The sequence below is a fragment of the Pempheris klunzingeri genome, chromosome 10 (assembly GCF_042242105.1).
Source record: "Pempheris klunzingeri isolate RE-2024b chromosome 10, fPemKlu1.hap1, whole genome shotgun sequence".
NCBI lineage: Eukaryota > Metazoa > Chordata > Actinopteri > Acropomatiformes > Pempheridae > Pempheris > Pempheris klunzingeri.
In genome coordinates this window covers 21,455,535-21,471,565 of record NC_092021.1, presented here as the reverse complement: position 1 = coordinate 21,471,565, position 16,031 = coordinate 21,455,535, and the positions used below count along the sequence as shown (strand labels likewise).

The following is a 16,031-nucleotide window of genomic DNA, read 5'->3' as shown; positions in this document are numbered from 1 at the left end:
AGGCTCTGCCCTCTCTAGCACTACTCCTCATTGGCGAGCTGCTGAATAATGCAGCAGTTTCAGATGGAAAGGGGATTGCTTTAATTCCTGGCTAGCAGGTTAATGTCAGGAGTTTGCTGTTGCATTAAATGCAGGCAGTAATTTATCATATCAGCACAACCATATAGCAAATATGGTTATGTGTGTTGCATTCATGGATGAAGGCGGTATTGATTATATTTGTGTGTTACATTACATGTATAGTATGGTGTTATGAAATATAGATGTAAGACTGAGTAGTAGAGTTGCACTGTTGTGTTTGCTGCTTTTACAGACTGCTACTGCTTCCTCTTCTCCTGGCTCCTGCACAAGCACACTCATTTAGAGATGAGCTTTAATTGGACCCCGAATCAGGGACAGGAATCTCCAGCTACATAAATATTTTAGAAGAAAGCATCGGACAAGTCTGCCTATCTCACTTTTCTATGTCTTTTCCAACTGCTTTGTTTCATTTTCCTCTTTCATTTGCAATCTCCTGCCCCTGTGCATGCAGGTGCACCAAAGTATGCACTTTCAGTATGCACATGCACATGCACAATCAAGCTGTTACAGGTTTCTGAGAAGCTGTAAAGCCATTTCCTTTGACCATGAAGGCGGATGAATGATTGGCATCAAATCACTTGAGGAATCCATGCTACTAGACACACACTTGCATGCAAAAGCTGGCAAGCAAACACACACGCTCACATACGGTGTCTTTAAACTGGGGCGCTATCATAATGGGGGTAATGATTTTTGCATTATTAATGAACCAAGCCTCATACTCATCTTAATTGAAAATGTTCTTTCATCTTCAGCACTTGCTCATTTATCGTCTCCCTCAACACAAGCCATGTAATGCGTATACTGTAGATAGCACATATACGCTCATAGTACATAGTACATACAGCGATGGCACACATTAAACACATGCATGCATAAATTCAAGCAAACTGTTAAGTGAATTTTCATTATTCTGCTTCTCGACTCGTAATCAACCTTTTCTGTCTCTCATTGGTTTTTGCTGACATTTTAGTATAACTTGGTCTTCTTGTATCGCTCTTAGACTAACAAGGTCAAAGCCACTTATGTATACGAATTAGCTTGTTGGAATGAAGGTGTGGAGGGAGGGGGTAAACGAGAGTCAGGGACATTGGGATGAAAGGGATTGAGATTGATGGGTGGCATTAAAAGAGGGTCGAGCACGAGGGGATGAACAGATGATCAAAAGTAGGATCAATGATGGGTATAAGCCTGAAGGTGTCAGGGTAAGAAACCAAGGGAGTAAGACCAGGTGGGGGATCATCCTTCAGCTCCATAGTCCCCCCCGTGGTTCTATAATAAGAGGGAGCGAGAGATGAGGAAGCAGAAAATGGGGTTCTGGGGGTGGGAAGTAAGTAATTAGTAAATCAAAATCGTATCGTGTGTGCTATATTGCATGTTTGTGGATGTGTGTTTCTCTAAAGTCGTGTTGTCGTCTGTGTTTTATTTTGTTACATAAGTAGTCAGTGGATCTCTGACCTTGTTAACACGCTGCTAGCACCTCAAAAACAACAAGAAAAGAGAGGAGTGGAGACAAGTGAGAAGCAGATGGTGAGAGAAAGAATGGATGGAAAAGAGAGGTGAAAGGACGGAGAGGATGAGGTTAAATGGGAGAAATCAGTTAGGGTCATGTGCCGGTGGACCACACTTCAAAAGAGAGAACGATATTAATAACAGGTTATTATTGACCTGTTCAACTTTGTCTTATCAGTCAATGACCAGCATGAAATGATGAGTGTGGACTTATGGAGAGACCTCGTGCTCAATTCTATCTGTCCTTCATGGCAGTTTACTTTATTTAGAGGACTTGCTGGTAGAAAAAAATAAGAGTTTGGGTAAATGTGAGTGTGAGTGTGAGTGTGTGTGTGTTTATGGCCACGGGTATGGTGCCTGGGTCTAAGCCGAGGGCAGTAGAGTCATTAGGTTCTGTGGCCCCGAGTGCCGCTCTCACTGGAGATGTCGCTTTACATAGTGGATAGATGTATGGGTCATTGGTTTCATCCCTCTCCCACCCCCCCTCTCGTTGTCAATTCTCCCTCTATCACCTTGATTTAACATCACATTTCTTATTCAACCGTGGCCACAATTTTTTTTTATTTTTCTAGGCTAGTTTTTCAGACACAGATTTCCCCTTGTATTCTTTGTGATTTTTGTTTCAGTGGTCAGAGAACCCAACTGGAAAAGCGTTAAATAAACATTCAAAGTTTATTCTTTCACTGACTTTCACTGAGTCAGCATGCAACAATACAAAAAGACTCAAAATCTAACCTGCACACCAAAATACAACATTCTTTTTTCTCGATAAATACATGGCTAAGACAGAAGAAAAATGATAATGATAAGCATTTTAACACTTGCCTAAGCATAATAATTTTCCATACAGACAACATGTACACAATGTCACTGAGATGCTTAATGTCTCCAATGAATAAATCATCTCAATGTTTTATGAAACATGGTAAATAATGAAAAAACTGTACACTGATGATGAAAGTAGCACACCAGTTTATCTACAACTTACTTGACAGCCAAGTGAGGACGTCGTATATAAGCATGAATATTGTATACTGTGGTGTGCGTCAGAACAACCCGTGCGTTAAACCCACGACTCTTCAGCACCATGGATAGCTCCATGGATGGAGTCACAATGGATCAGTTGAAATCTGAGTTAAAGGGCTAATCTGTAGGGATCTGCACAGTTAAGAAGAACTCTAGTCAACTGTGATGGTAGCCACCACTTCCTCACTTCTTCTGTGTCTCTGTCTGCAGTTAGTTAGCATATTAATGTTTGTGTATACACACTAATAATACTGAATCTTATGGTCCTCTTAACTTTTGGAGTCTGAATTTATCAAGGCAGTCTGTTGACTGAGTTTGTGCGCCTCACAGTCATAGTATGTGTATACAATAAGACATAATGTGAAGAGAGACTGTCTTCCCAAGTGGTAAAGCCCTCCAGCAGCTGTGGTTTATCCGCTGGGAGCAAAAAGGAAGAAACCCACAGAGGGAGGAGGTCGATGAGGAAACAAAACGGATGGTCGGATGGCTAAATGATGTCAGGTGGCATCAGATGAGACAAAGCTTGTGTGTATCATTCTGGAGGGCATAGACAAATGATGTGTTTTGTTGTTAAGCTTGTTTGATGAGCTGTTTTGTGAGGTGGTCCGCCATATTCCGTCCAACACTGAATTCCCACTATACTGCGGTCCGTGCCACTTCTAACTTTACTGTGGCCCTGAGGGTGTGGAGAGCCATGAGCCTCTCCCAATGCACATGTTGCCACCAGCTGCTGCTTTTTACCAGACAGCCAACAGCCTCACCGCGAGGGCTTTCTGTCTAGTTTTTATATTTTATAAACATAAGCAGGCCTTAGGCAATGACTTTTTGAAAGATGTGAAGTTTACAGAGACATCTAAAGCCGAATAGCCTATGTAAATTAATGAAAATAACAATAATCCTCCCTATTCTTGCATAGATGTTTGGATTACCTTATTATTGAGAGCGCAATTGTGTGCCTCTGAGTGTAATTCAATGCCCTTGTTTTGTCTCCTTCATTCTTCCTCCTCCTCTTTATTTTTGTGTCTCAGGCCGCGAGAGGGAAGAGGGAGAGGAGCATGGGTGATAATGACTTGTCAAATTAGAAGCGATGGAACCTGCAGCGAGTGTAAACACAATTCAGAATGTTCAGATGACATTTTCCAAGCTGTATTTCTACTGGGGGAGATTAGCGGAGTGACAGCTCAGTCTGAATCTCATGGATCACAGCTGCACAATGGAGAGCGCCAGCACACACACACACACACTAACACAAACACACATAAACACACATGCACACACACTTAGAGAGAGGAAATTACTGGCATTTTAATACTACACAGCATACTGACACCTGCATAGCCAAACACAGAGATTTCCCCACAGAAAAACACATGCGCACACACACTTTGCAATTGGAGATCTTGTGATTTGAAATGCTTCGCCTCCTTCGGGCCTTTCTTCCCAGTCATGGTCCAAGGGGCTTTGCTCAGCCAGTCAGGCTGTGTATGGATTCATGTGTATGTAGCCTGCCCACACCCTGTCAGCATGATGGATGGTGTTAACACACAGCCTTGACTTTATAACTTATAGGGACTTTATTTGCATGTGTTCCCATTGCCAGTAAAACTGCACATGATGTAGGAGAGCAGTAGACTTTTTAGTTGTTAAGATATTAGGGGCTCCTGTTTCTTAGTGTTCTATTTTACGCATGGTCGTCCTCCCCAGTTCAGCAGCAGCCATGAACGGTGCTGCTCATTTCCCAACTTCGCCTATGAAATAAAGAGCCATTTATGAGGAACAATGTCCCGGCCACGACATCTCCCTCTATCCTGCCCCCACTATTGGAGAGATACTATTGAGAGTCCCAAGCGCATCAATTTGGGCCTCAAATGACTTTCCCCAGCTGGCCAAATCCTGACAAGCTTTCTGTTCTCCTTAAAAAGAGCCCTTTATCATCAAGAGAAAGGAAGAAAGGATGAGCATGGGAAAGAGGGAGAGAGAGAGAGAGAGAGAGAGAGGGAGAGACAGAGAGGGAGAGAGAGAGTAAAGTCAAAAAGCTAATGTCTCGGTGACACCCTTTCTCACACAACAGGGGACATTTCTGTTCTATAACGGGTTCTGGTTAATTTGAAGTCAATTGGAGAGTTATTAAAAGGATCTCAGTGAGCTGTGCTGAACTTGGTCAAGGGCAACAAACTCACCCTGGTTTCTGTATGAAACAATAGAAACAGGACTGTCACCTTCAGGCAAACTTGAAAGTTTGTATGATTTGCCTATAAACTACTTTTAATACCTTTCTGTATATGGACATCCGATTTTGCATTGTGCAGTTATTTTAGTCTAAAATACATTTGCCTCCTGTTTTTTTTCTGAACACCTGCTTAGATTCTGTGGAATGAATCTCATTGTTGAGGATTTGCTTCATTTTTAGGTATTGTTTTTAGTTTATCTCTCAAAGCTTCATGTTGCCTCTGAAATGACTCTGCCAATATGTATGCAAATGTCAAAATCTACTGCCAGAAATTAGATTGACTTCATTTCCCTATTGTTCCTATATCCTCTCTGTGGTCCTCAGGTGCAGGTTCAGTAGTTTAATGTAACACTGTTGTGAATTACAGCACAACTTACTGTGCAGGCACTACAAATAATATCAGAAACAAAAAATAATAATAAAGTAAGATGCAGAAGAAATAGGAGCTGTTGGGTATGTTGAGTGTATTGTGCTGATGTAAACACACACATGGACACACACACACACACACACACACACACACACACACAGGTATGCAGGAAATGTTTTCTGGTGTCACTTTATAGAGGACGTAAAAAGCGTGATCAGCTATTCAGTCTTTCAGTAATTTTTGTGAGACTTTTTATTGCACTTCCCACATAATTGCCTGACACAACAGGCACGGCAACAATGATAAAGAACAACCTGGAAAAAAATTAATCAATATAAAAAAAGGGAAGATTAGAAAAAGGCTGCGTGATGCAATACAGCCATTGGAGCATACTTTTCATTATAGTAGACATTAAGAAAGTTAATAATCATAAATATACTCACTATGCAAGGTTCCTAATAGTGTTGGCCATCTTAGTCTTTCCTTGGACAGGGTTCCTACAGGGAGCGCTGTGTTTAAGTGAGACAGTCAATGTTCACAACCTCCTGAAAGTCAAATGTTTCTATATCATCTTAATAATACACGACTTTCTGACAAATATTTTAGTCGTAAACCCAGAAAGAAGAAAAGAAAAGATTTGTTGTTACAGACAAAAGGGTCAGTTAACATTTTGTGGCCCCCACAATAAGTATTTGGCTTGCATCTACTCAGAGGGTAACATGCTTTAGATATTGAAACTTCCCACAATTTTGGGTCTTTGTTACTATTAAAGGTATACCAACTTAGCTATTAGCAGTCCCTGTTTGCCATGAACGTAGAGACAACTGTCACTGACACTAAACTAAAAATGTGACAAGTTCTTGAGTTATTAGGAGCGTTTCTTTTCCCCGCGATTGCAAACGTACACAAATGCGCTTGGGGATTCATGGACATCACAGATAATATTCGGGAAGCGCAGGTCATAACAAATGTAAAAACATGTGTATATGTATGTGTGTTTCAGCTGTGAGAAGGAAAGGTGCTTTGACACAAACTGCAGTAGTGGGGCGCTAAAGGATTTAGAATACCTGAACTGTCATTTGAGAGAAGCTGCAGAGGAAAAGGAGCTGGGATCAACTACAGGCTGGAGAAGGGGCAACTTTCTACAAACATAAAATAAACAGCCAAATCCAAATACTAATAAATTAGGCTACTCAATATTTCTTTCAACAAAAGCATTGATATTTGGCCCACAATAGCTGTGGCAGACGGGGGGGGGCATATTCTGGTCTGACATTGGTGGCATTCAGGTGATGGTGTGTTTGAGTTGATGGCTGTGTTGCAGAAGGCCTGGCAGATATGCTGCTTGTTTGCTTCGCATATTATGCAGCCTTCACATCACATTCCATCACAGTTTGAGTCGTGTCTATCTCTCTGCTCGTTTCTCTGTCTGCTCTTTCGATCCTTAATTATATGCGTGTAAATGTGTATGTGTATATGTATATACTTTTCACCACACTTGGTTCAAACTTAGATGACATGGAAGCCCTCTAATGCATACCTGTCAGTAATAATGTAGGGAAATGATGTCCTCTTCTGCATCTAAAAAAAATAAATAAATAAATAAAATCTTAAAAACCTGTTTATAAAATGAACGCTTTGATTTTATTTATTTATTTTATTATTTATTTGCTGGCTAAATGATTGTAGTGTTTGGTCATTATGAGTCATCCATCACATCTTGTGCGTGCATACATGGCAAAGCCAGTTAACGTGCTCAGGTTCAGTCCTTCTTGTTCACAGTCATGTAAGAGGACTTGTTTAGTGTCTGATTGGTCCATGTGGTGTTTTATTTTTCATACACCAGCCTTCATTTCAGGACAGAGGGATACAGTTTTCATCTGGTGAAGAGAGAGAGAGAGAGAGAGAGAGAGAGAGAGAGAGAGGCGAAGAGGAAGGCAGATTTATCCATACTATTCCCCGTCTAACTTTTTTTTAATTTGGATACACAGCAAAGGTAGTTCACCACCATCTTTAAAGAGAAATTATCAGCATTGGTCCACATTTGCATATAAATGAACAATGGTGAACTGTCAGTGAGAGAGAATGATTTTAAGACAGAGAAATATGGAACAGCACATCACAGAGGGGAGATTAAAAAGACAGACATCAAGTTACTTATAGTGCTACAAAGACTAACCATTCAACAACTATTCTTCATTGAAACATGTAATAAGAATGAATTGTACAGCAGGTAATTTGCTTCTGTAATGATGAATATAGCAAAATTAACCAGCTTGAGAGCAGAAAACATCGCTACCAGTAACAAGTAAGAGTTAATACGTTTACTGCAGCATGTCAGATCACAATTTTAATTTACGCAACGTTAGCCCTCATCCATCCGCACAGCCTGGACACGATGTTTTCATCTGCTGCCATTTCTCGTCTTTTACGCTGAAGGGGTAGCTTAGTGATGTTTACATCACATGCTTTATGCACCTCATAATTTATTCACTAGGTGTGTCTCCATTCCACTTTGCAAACAGGTTGATGGAAGCACGCTTCAAGCAGCACATAATTTACGCAAGTTAGATGCTTTGAACACCTGTCTCTGTTTTTGAAGCCAAACAGTGGTAGCTTAGAAAATGGTACTGATGGCTAAAAAGTTGGAAGGAATGATTGACAGGTGATAACAATGCAAATTCTGATCTGTACCTGCATCTATTTTAAAGGCTAATGCAAAAATATTTTGTGGTGCATTTAACACTCTGTATATCCAATTATCACATATTGCAGCAGGACAACATGTGATTTGCTGAAAGATTGTGGTCGGTGTTTTTACCTTATGACGGGGCTTTCTAGTGCAGTGAACCGTTTGCACAAATGCCCTAAGGGGTCAGCACTTCTCTCAGCCACAGCAGAATGAGCTGTGGATCTGGAAAACATGGAAATAGCCTACAATTATTATTAATTATTATTAAGTAATTAGCAATTACTCTTTGCCAATAATACATAGGTGAATTTCTATCTTCTCCTCTAGGGTTATTGGTTACACAAGATGCTTGTTGTGTGAGGTAATAATCAGTTTGATATGAAAATAAATACTGAAAAAGAGGGGATTATTCAATATTGTTCTAAATATTAGTTAGAAATCACCAATTAGGCCACAGAGGAGACATCAACGGCAAGTGTGAGGGAAGTCGTCTGGATAGGGAGATGGAGTCATGTATGTGGAGTGGGTGTAAACTGAGGAGGAGAGAATGAGAGAGACAGTAAGTTATTAAGAGTCCTTATCCACATATAGATCATTGAAAGTCTTTCTGGCCTGCGAGAACCCTGCCGCCCACCCAACATCTGATAATTACACTTCATTAGGAGAGCAGGTAGTGATGAGAAAAGAGAGGCCGACTACTGATTACAACAGGAGAGCGAGGAAGAGAGACATGTAAGTGGGAAAGTGAGCCACGCTGGAATCATATACTGTTGTGAAAGGATAATGGGAATTTGATTATGGGGGAAAGAAAAGCAGGAGTTGACTCAGATGACACAAAGCCCACTCAGTGATTGTGTGTGTTTGGGGGTTTGTTATGAGTGTGCGTTCGCTTGTTTGTGTGGCTCCATGAGTGTTTATGCATGAATGTGGGTACATTTATTGTAGCTCGGGGGTCTGTATTTATTGCCTTGCTTTACGAAGATGGACAGGTCTGCCTCGGCGCAAGAATGTAATAAGGTATCTGTGAAACACATACTCGCATATCCTTTAGCTTGACATTCCCCTCTTGCACTGCACCAGCCGTACCTATGCCCTACACCACATCATGTGATGTAGCAGTGTTGGGGCATCAGCAGCAGAATAGCACTTGCTGCTAAAGACTGCTGCAGCTTACAGTGCTGCAGTAAGATTCAGTGGAGGAGAGGCCAGTTTGCTTCAGTCTCGTGTGGGAATTCGTCCATACGGAAACACCCTTCACAGTATGGGCTTGTCTAAGAGTGGCTGAACAGAATCGCTACTAAAGGTGTGATCTCCCAGAGGTGCAGAGAGGAAAAGGGAGAGATCCTGTATTTGTGTGTGTAGATGTGTATGTGCTGTCAGCAGGGAGAGAGTGAGAGGTGAGGACTGCAGTATTCCTCCAGCGGGAAGCATTGATTTTCCGGCCCAGGGTGGGGATGTGGGAAATGTCAGCCTCTAATTGAGTTGATAAAACCAGTTTGAGTTTCAGACGTAAATATGGTTTCCCCCACAAAAGGCCACCACATTAGACAACTCCCATTGGGAGGTCTGTGAGGAATGAAAGGTCTCCTTGTTGTGTGCTTACATGTACATGCCCTTATGCCAGGTGAGTTTGTTCCTTGGAAAGCAAATCTGCCTAGAGAAAGCACACGACAGGCACGCCTCCGCTGACTAAAATGTTCTCTTTCATTGTGAATCAGAATACAAGCTCGTTAAAAGAATCAGTTTTTGTTGAGGCGGGGAGGGCAGAAATTGAGAGTGTGGGAGAGAGGCAGAGGTCATATCCATTAGAGGTGTAGAGGGTGAAAGAAAAGGCTGAATGAAGCCTCTGCTGTCCCTGCTGATTAACGGATTGATATGCAGAGAGGGCAGAGGACCTACCTGCTGCCTTCGATGGAAATTCATTGTAGTGTCAGACGGGAATAGCTGCGTGCGGTTTATTTGTTCTCTGGTCATTATCTTGTTTTAATGCTTAAATATTCAAAGAATATAAATTTTTTTCTGAAATAACAATGGGAAATAGCAATAGATGTTGTTGGTTTTAGGTGATATTTGAATATTTTAACCATGTAACACAATTGCCAAAAAATAAAGTTTGTCCTCTGTACTAAGAATGTGATAGTGCTCATCAGTAAGATGCTTAACAGTTGTTTAATCAAGTTTAAAGTTGTGAGGTACGTGCGTGCCTTTTGCATCTATATGGGCCCTGCTCTCATTATTAGGAGTGATAATTAGACAGGGTTTTACACATTACACCCCGCACTCACACTTTCTGTCTCTCTCGGATTCGTATGTAAGCACACACACATTTGTGGCTAAGCCTAGTGGTAATTAACATACATAATTAGAGAGACAACCATTCGTATAGGGAATGCACACGCATGCAAACACGCACACACACACGCACACACAAAGACACACATTACTTCCCTGGTAATTAAAAGTATTAATTACAAGCATAGCTGTCCCTGTGAGGCTCTGTATCACTCACAGACTGGCACGCAGCAGGGTCCTTATTACTTTATCTCATCACACCATCACCACTTCTCTTTCTCTCTTAGTCTCTGGTTACACATGCACACACATGTACCCCCTAATATACACCTGCTGGATAAACAAATGGTAGCTAATTAGTCAAGGACTGATAGCTGGGCTTAGGTTAACCCCTGGTAGCTTGGGAATTAAGAGAGATGTGCATGCTGTAACTAGAACACACCGGTGTGAATGAGAGGCTGTGTCCTTTCATTTGCTATGCCCTCTGACTCACTTTTCTCTCTTCTGCACTTATTATACTGTGCATTATACTGTAGCAGCTGAAGTGTACATTTCACAGATTAGGCTGGCAGATACCATTTCTATCTGTGTTAGCTTGTGATTTCCCCTGTAAAATGGGCTGCTCTACCTTCACTGTAGTGCCTCTCAGTAATGTCAGGGTAGAGTACCTTTGGTGAGTGGCATTTAGAGCTAACCTGCTAGCTCAGGACAAAAGCTGCGAGACAAAGAGCCTAAAGAAAAATATCTAACCATGGAACTGTCAATGACACAGCTTGGTTTGAGGCGTATTCTGTAGGAGGAAAAATATGTTCAAGTTTGATGACACAAGGCACACACAATGCACATGATGTCTGACCAAAACAGCAGAATTTTTGGAAACTCACCAGAGTCTTCATAGCAAATTCCAGACACAAAGATAACCAAAGTTGGGAACAGAACACCACACACACACACACACACACACACTGCAGTAACAGAAGGATATGCACACAGTTTACTGGAATACTACACACACACAAATTGGAATAACAGGATGTCACACATACAATTCACCAGAATAACTATAAACACACACCAAGTGAACACGTCCAACGCAATACACACACACTGAGTAAATGACGCAGTATTAAAGTATAAAAGCTCCAGAAGTTGATCAGAACTTTGGAATTGATATTGGAATTGCCGTGCTTTGTGAAGCTGTTTTGCACTTAATAAAACTCCCCGAGGCTGCTGAAGTGGGGTCGGGCTGATTCCTTTGATTTTCCACGACAGTTCCCGGTTTATGAACTAGCCCTGCACTCTTTGGCACTGGAGCTGCGGTGCACTCTCAGCACTCGGAGGAGCCTGACATTATTCATGGAGATATTTTACTGTTCACTCCCAAATTTCAGAATGGTTTGCGTGTTTAGATATTGCAGGATAGCGTCTAAGGAGTCTCTGCAGAGGCCAAGGTGGCACACATGCCCTGAATGTGTGAGCAGTGTCAGGAGAGGAAGAAGAGAGGAGAGAAGATGTGTCTACCACAGGCATTGCGTAGTAAAATTGTAATCCGCTAAAAGCTCGCATACAATATGGAGCAAAAAATACTCGAACACTCGAAAATAATCGAACTACATTAATATCCATGCAGTATAGACCATGAAAAAATGTTATACGTGCATACTGTGCACAGCTTAGTGTCTCATTACTAATCAAGCTATTTAAGAGTATGAGTGCTTTTTAATAAATAGGAAGAGGATTATTGTGGGTGGTGGTTTATGGCCTGGTAATCCTCATCCCTCATATATGTTCTTGTAAAGTACCATGAAGATGCATACTATTGCTGTATCATTTAGCTGTAAATATAAATAAAATATTCTAAACGCGATTAAAGTGAGTGGTATTTGATGAATAGGGAGAGGATTATTGTGGGTGGTGGTTTACGACCTGGTAATCTTCATCCCTCATATATGTTCTTGTAAAGTAACATGAAGATGCAAATTATTGCTGTATCATTTTGCTGTAAATGTAAATGAAATATTCTACTTCTACACACCCTAGAAGCGTGCTGATAAATGACTTTCTCTCTCTCTCTCTCTGTGTGACTGTTTCTCTGCAGTGGATGGCTGTACAGATTGGTCAGTGGACTACCTTAAGTACCGGGTGCTGCAGGGTGAGCCAGTGCGGCTTAAGTGCGCTCTGTTCTATGGTTACATCCGGGCCAACTACAGCCAGGCACAGAGTGTGGGCCTCAGCCTCATGTGGTACCGAAGCTCTGGCCTGGGCCACAGCGACTTCGAGGAGCCCATCTCTTTCGACGGCATACGGATGAGCAAGGAGGAAGACGCCATCTGGTTCAGACCTGCTGACCTCCAGGACGCGGGCCTCTACTCCTGCGTCTTACGGTAGGACGGAGAGATAAAGCTGGGGATGGAATGTAGTTTACTATAGCAGCATAGTTAACTATAGCATTTAGAAATAAATGGGGAGAAATGCAAAGGGAAAATAATACAGTAGATAGACACAAAACAACTAAATAAATACGAAAATGTATACATTGATTAATTTTATGTAAGATGGAAAATTAAATAGGAAGGTGAATGAATTGGGGAATTAATACCAAGGTAAATAAATACAGATGCAATTCCAAACAGAAATGTTATTTTATTTCACATTTTATAAATTGCTTTCGTATGTTTTAACATATTTCATTAATTTGTTTCTTCATTAAATTTTTTGAATTTTGGCAGTTATGGTCCTCCATACATGTGTCTTTGTGTGTGTGCATGTGTGTGTGTGTGTGTGCATGTGTGAGAAGAGGGGTGAGCCGCTGAAATATTAGCCATGTGAAGTTGTGATATATAGACAAAGAAAGATAACTCAATACAAACACAAGCAAAAACACAAATGCATGCACACACTTCAGTGGGCCCAATACAAGATGCATAATTATGTGGCAGTAACTTATTAACCTTTACAGTGGAGAACATCCCTCAATAAACGGCTCATTGCAGCTCTTCATTTCGCGAGAGTTTTTAATAAACCCAGTTAAAGGCCTCTTAAAGACCCAGAGAGGCTTGCAGAGTACATTGAGTGTGACCGGGGGAGTGTGTTTGTGTGCAATGATACCCCTGCCTGTCCTTATTTCCATTACTGCACCCTGTAGGACAAATCTGGTGCAAACACTTTCCAGTGTTGTTTCACTATAAATTAATATTTGTTATTTGATTATTGAGAATTTCCTCAAAAAGTGGAGTGTTGTGTTTGAGACTCAGAGTACACTGTAATGCTGTAGACCAATACAGCTGTAAAAAGCCACCCCAGCTCTGTGTTACTCAACCTGCTGGTGTTGAGCTGGGCAGATTTCAAACTTGTTACCTAATCAAAACACTGCAAAATCAATTGTTTGTTAGAGAGTAAGCTTTTGAGTCTCACATTTTAGCACATATGACCCAAACTCCCTGCAGGCAAAGAGAGCCTACGGATTTCATACAGTACTTGCAGTAGACCACAATATATACAAACTTAAAACTTAATAAGACATAATATTATAATAACTCCCACTGACATTACTGGGAAAGGACAAATATTACTCGACCATATGACTGTAGAGTTAAATCAATGCCTCTTTGACATATAATCATCAAAAATTTGGCCTATATAGGAACCTTCGGAAAATGTAGGGTTTATCGCAGGGCCTGTATTGTATTGGTTTGGTATTTGATTTACCGGTTATGTATCTAATAACCAACCCAGAGCCAAAATGAGTAGAATCTCATCATTAAATGTACATTAAAACATGCAATTAAAAGCTAATTATATACTATGCATGCATAGTATCATATTTCACAAATGGTCATAGATGGTTTACTTTTCTCTAAATCTGTTTACAGATTAAGATTCGATCTTTTGTTTAAAATGCTCAGTAAATGTCATCCTTATCATTTACTGGTAATTAAAACATAGTCAATCAAACAAGTACATTCATTATCACACGTAATGCTACACTCCATAGCACCATGAGTCAACGGCAAAGCAAAGTAAGCTGCTCAGACGTTATAGTTTTTGTTGTTAAGTTATGTAGATATGTGAAATAACTCTTTTCCTGGAGAAGATAATGTCTTCAAAATCTTAAAACATGTGAATCGAATAATAGCTATCACCCCATTATCTTTAACTTCATTTAGAAATTGGCTTTCCTTTACAAAAGTTATCCCTGATTTACCACAGTAAGGAAATGCAGTTACCTATGGCTTGTAAAATGACCAGGGGTACTAATGCAGGAACGAATGTGCAGCGAAAATGTAACTACATCCCTGGGCTGTGTGATACTTAGACGGTTGTGACCCCCAGTGACAATCGGTCAGATTGGGATGCTTATGTTTCCTGAAGTCGGTATGAGATGCAGCAATTTGATGGTGAGGATGACAAAGAGCTGTTTAGATGTGATAAGGACTGCACACACTGCTTCGCTGATTTTATTGCATCACAATTCATTCTGATCTTGATGTAAGCGCCCTCAAATTAAAGCTGATAGTCAGGACTTTAAAGCCATAATCATTGTTTCATTTCAAATCCAGTGCACCGGAGTACAAAAGCCCACACAACAAAAAATGCATCACTGCCCTAATACCTCCTGACTGCACTGTATATATGGCAGGATAGCTCTGGGCGTGCTACGTACTATCTATAAATGTAGGTAAATCCCTCTGTGTTAAGTTCAGCTTTTCACTGAAGCTCTCCAGATGTTTTTCTCAAAAAGAGATATGGAGGCACACCGAAGAGTGTGTCTTTCAGTACCGCATAAATATGTGCATGTGTGTGAATAGTTATCTTTGTCCTTCTCTGTCTGGAAATTTAAGTCTAATCGCCAGTTTTCATGTGAAGGTGACTCCATTTGCATAGCAATCTCTGTGTGCTTTATTTTGCTCTGCCTCTGTTTCACTTCCTTGCTCTTTCTCTGCCTCTCTTTCCCCTGCATGTCACCTCACATAAGGTCTATAGCAACAATTCAGATCCATCAACCTTTCTTCTTCTCTTCCTCTCCTCACCCCGCCTCTCTTACAAAACACAGCCACATTCCCTTCATGTTTCACCTGGTGAAATTATTTTATAATAATTCCAGTAATGATTCTGTGTCTGGAGTGGGTAAAACCACATGTACTTCCTTCCCATGATTACAAGATCCAACATTTGGGATAATAATGTGTGGAGAATTACAGCTAACGTGAGCTGCAGGTTAATGTCCAAAGCGGCTACTCTCAAATTGAATTTGACAGACGTGAAAGACACCACAGGACTGTGCATCAACCTCCAGCTGTCCATCAATCAAGCACCAGCACTGACACCTTCCCACAATGCCACAGGGTGCCTGCTGTGAATATTTAACATGTAGAGATGTCTCCTGTGGCTCCCCTGGGACTTAAATGGCTCAGGTGCATGACTGTGAGAGGTCATTTCTGATCATCTTGCCATTACATCAACAAGGAGGGTGGGTTTTGAATTTGCCGACAGGTGTATGTATGTGTCCGTGTGTGTTCGTGTGGTGTTATGTACATAACACATATTTACAAATATGACCATCTTTCTTAAAAAAAAATACATCGGCGTTACATCTTCCCACTCTATTCCCTCTAGATAGGAGGCACTGAATCGATAGTGGTAGGTTTCAGCACCAAGAGGGCACAGCTCTGTTACAACATCTTGTGCCTTACTTTTGCTTCCTACAGCATTTTCTAGATGCCCTTTTAGTCATGTTGTCGAAGTATACAGTATCTTTTCTCTCATTCCAAGTAGCTATTTGCCTTCTGCTCCTCTCAGCGTTACCTCTACCCAGTCTTCCACGGCTG

General features: G+C 41.0%; 1 protein-coding gene across 1 annotated transcript in view; it reads left to right on the top strand.

Annotated features, from left to right (window-relative positions):
- Positions 1–16,031, top strand: part of il1rapl1a (interleukin 1 receptor accessory protein-like 1a) — a 134,182-nt gene that overhangs the window by 29,469 nt on the left and 88,682 nt on the right. The window contains exon 2 of the mRNA XM_070837643.1: positions 12,302–12,587. Within this exon, the coding sequence (XP_070693744.1) occupies positions 12,302–12,587 (286 nt within the window). The remainder of the gene's footprint in view (positions 1–12,301; positions 12,588–16,031) is intronic.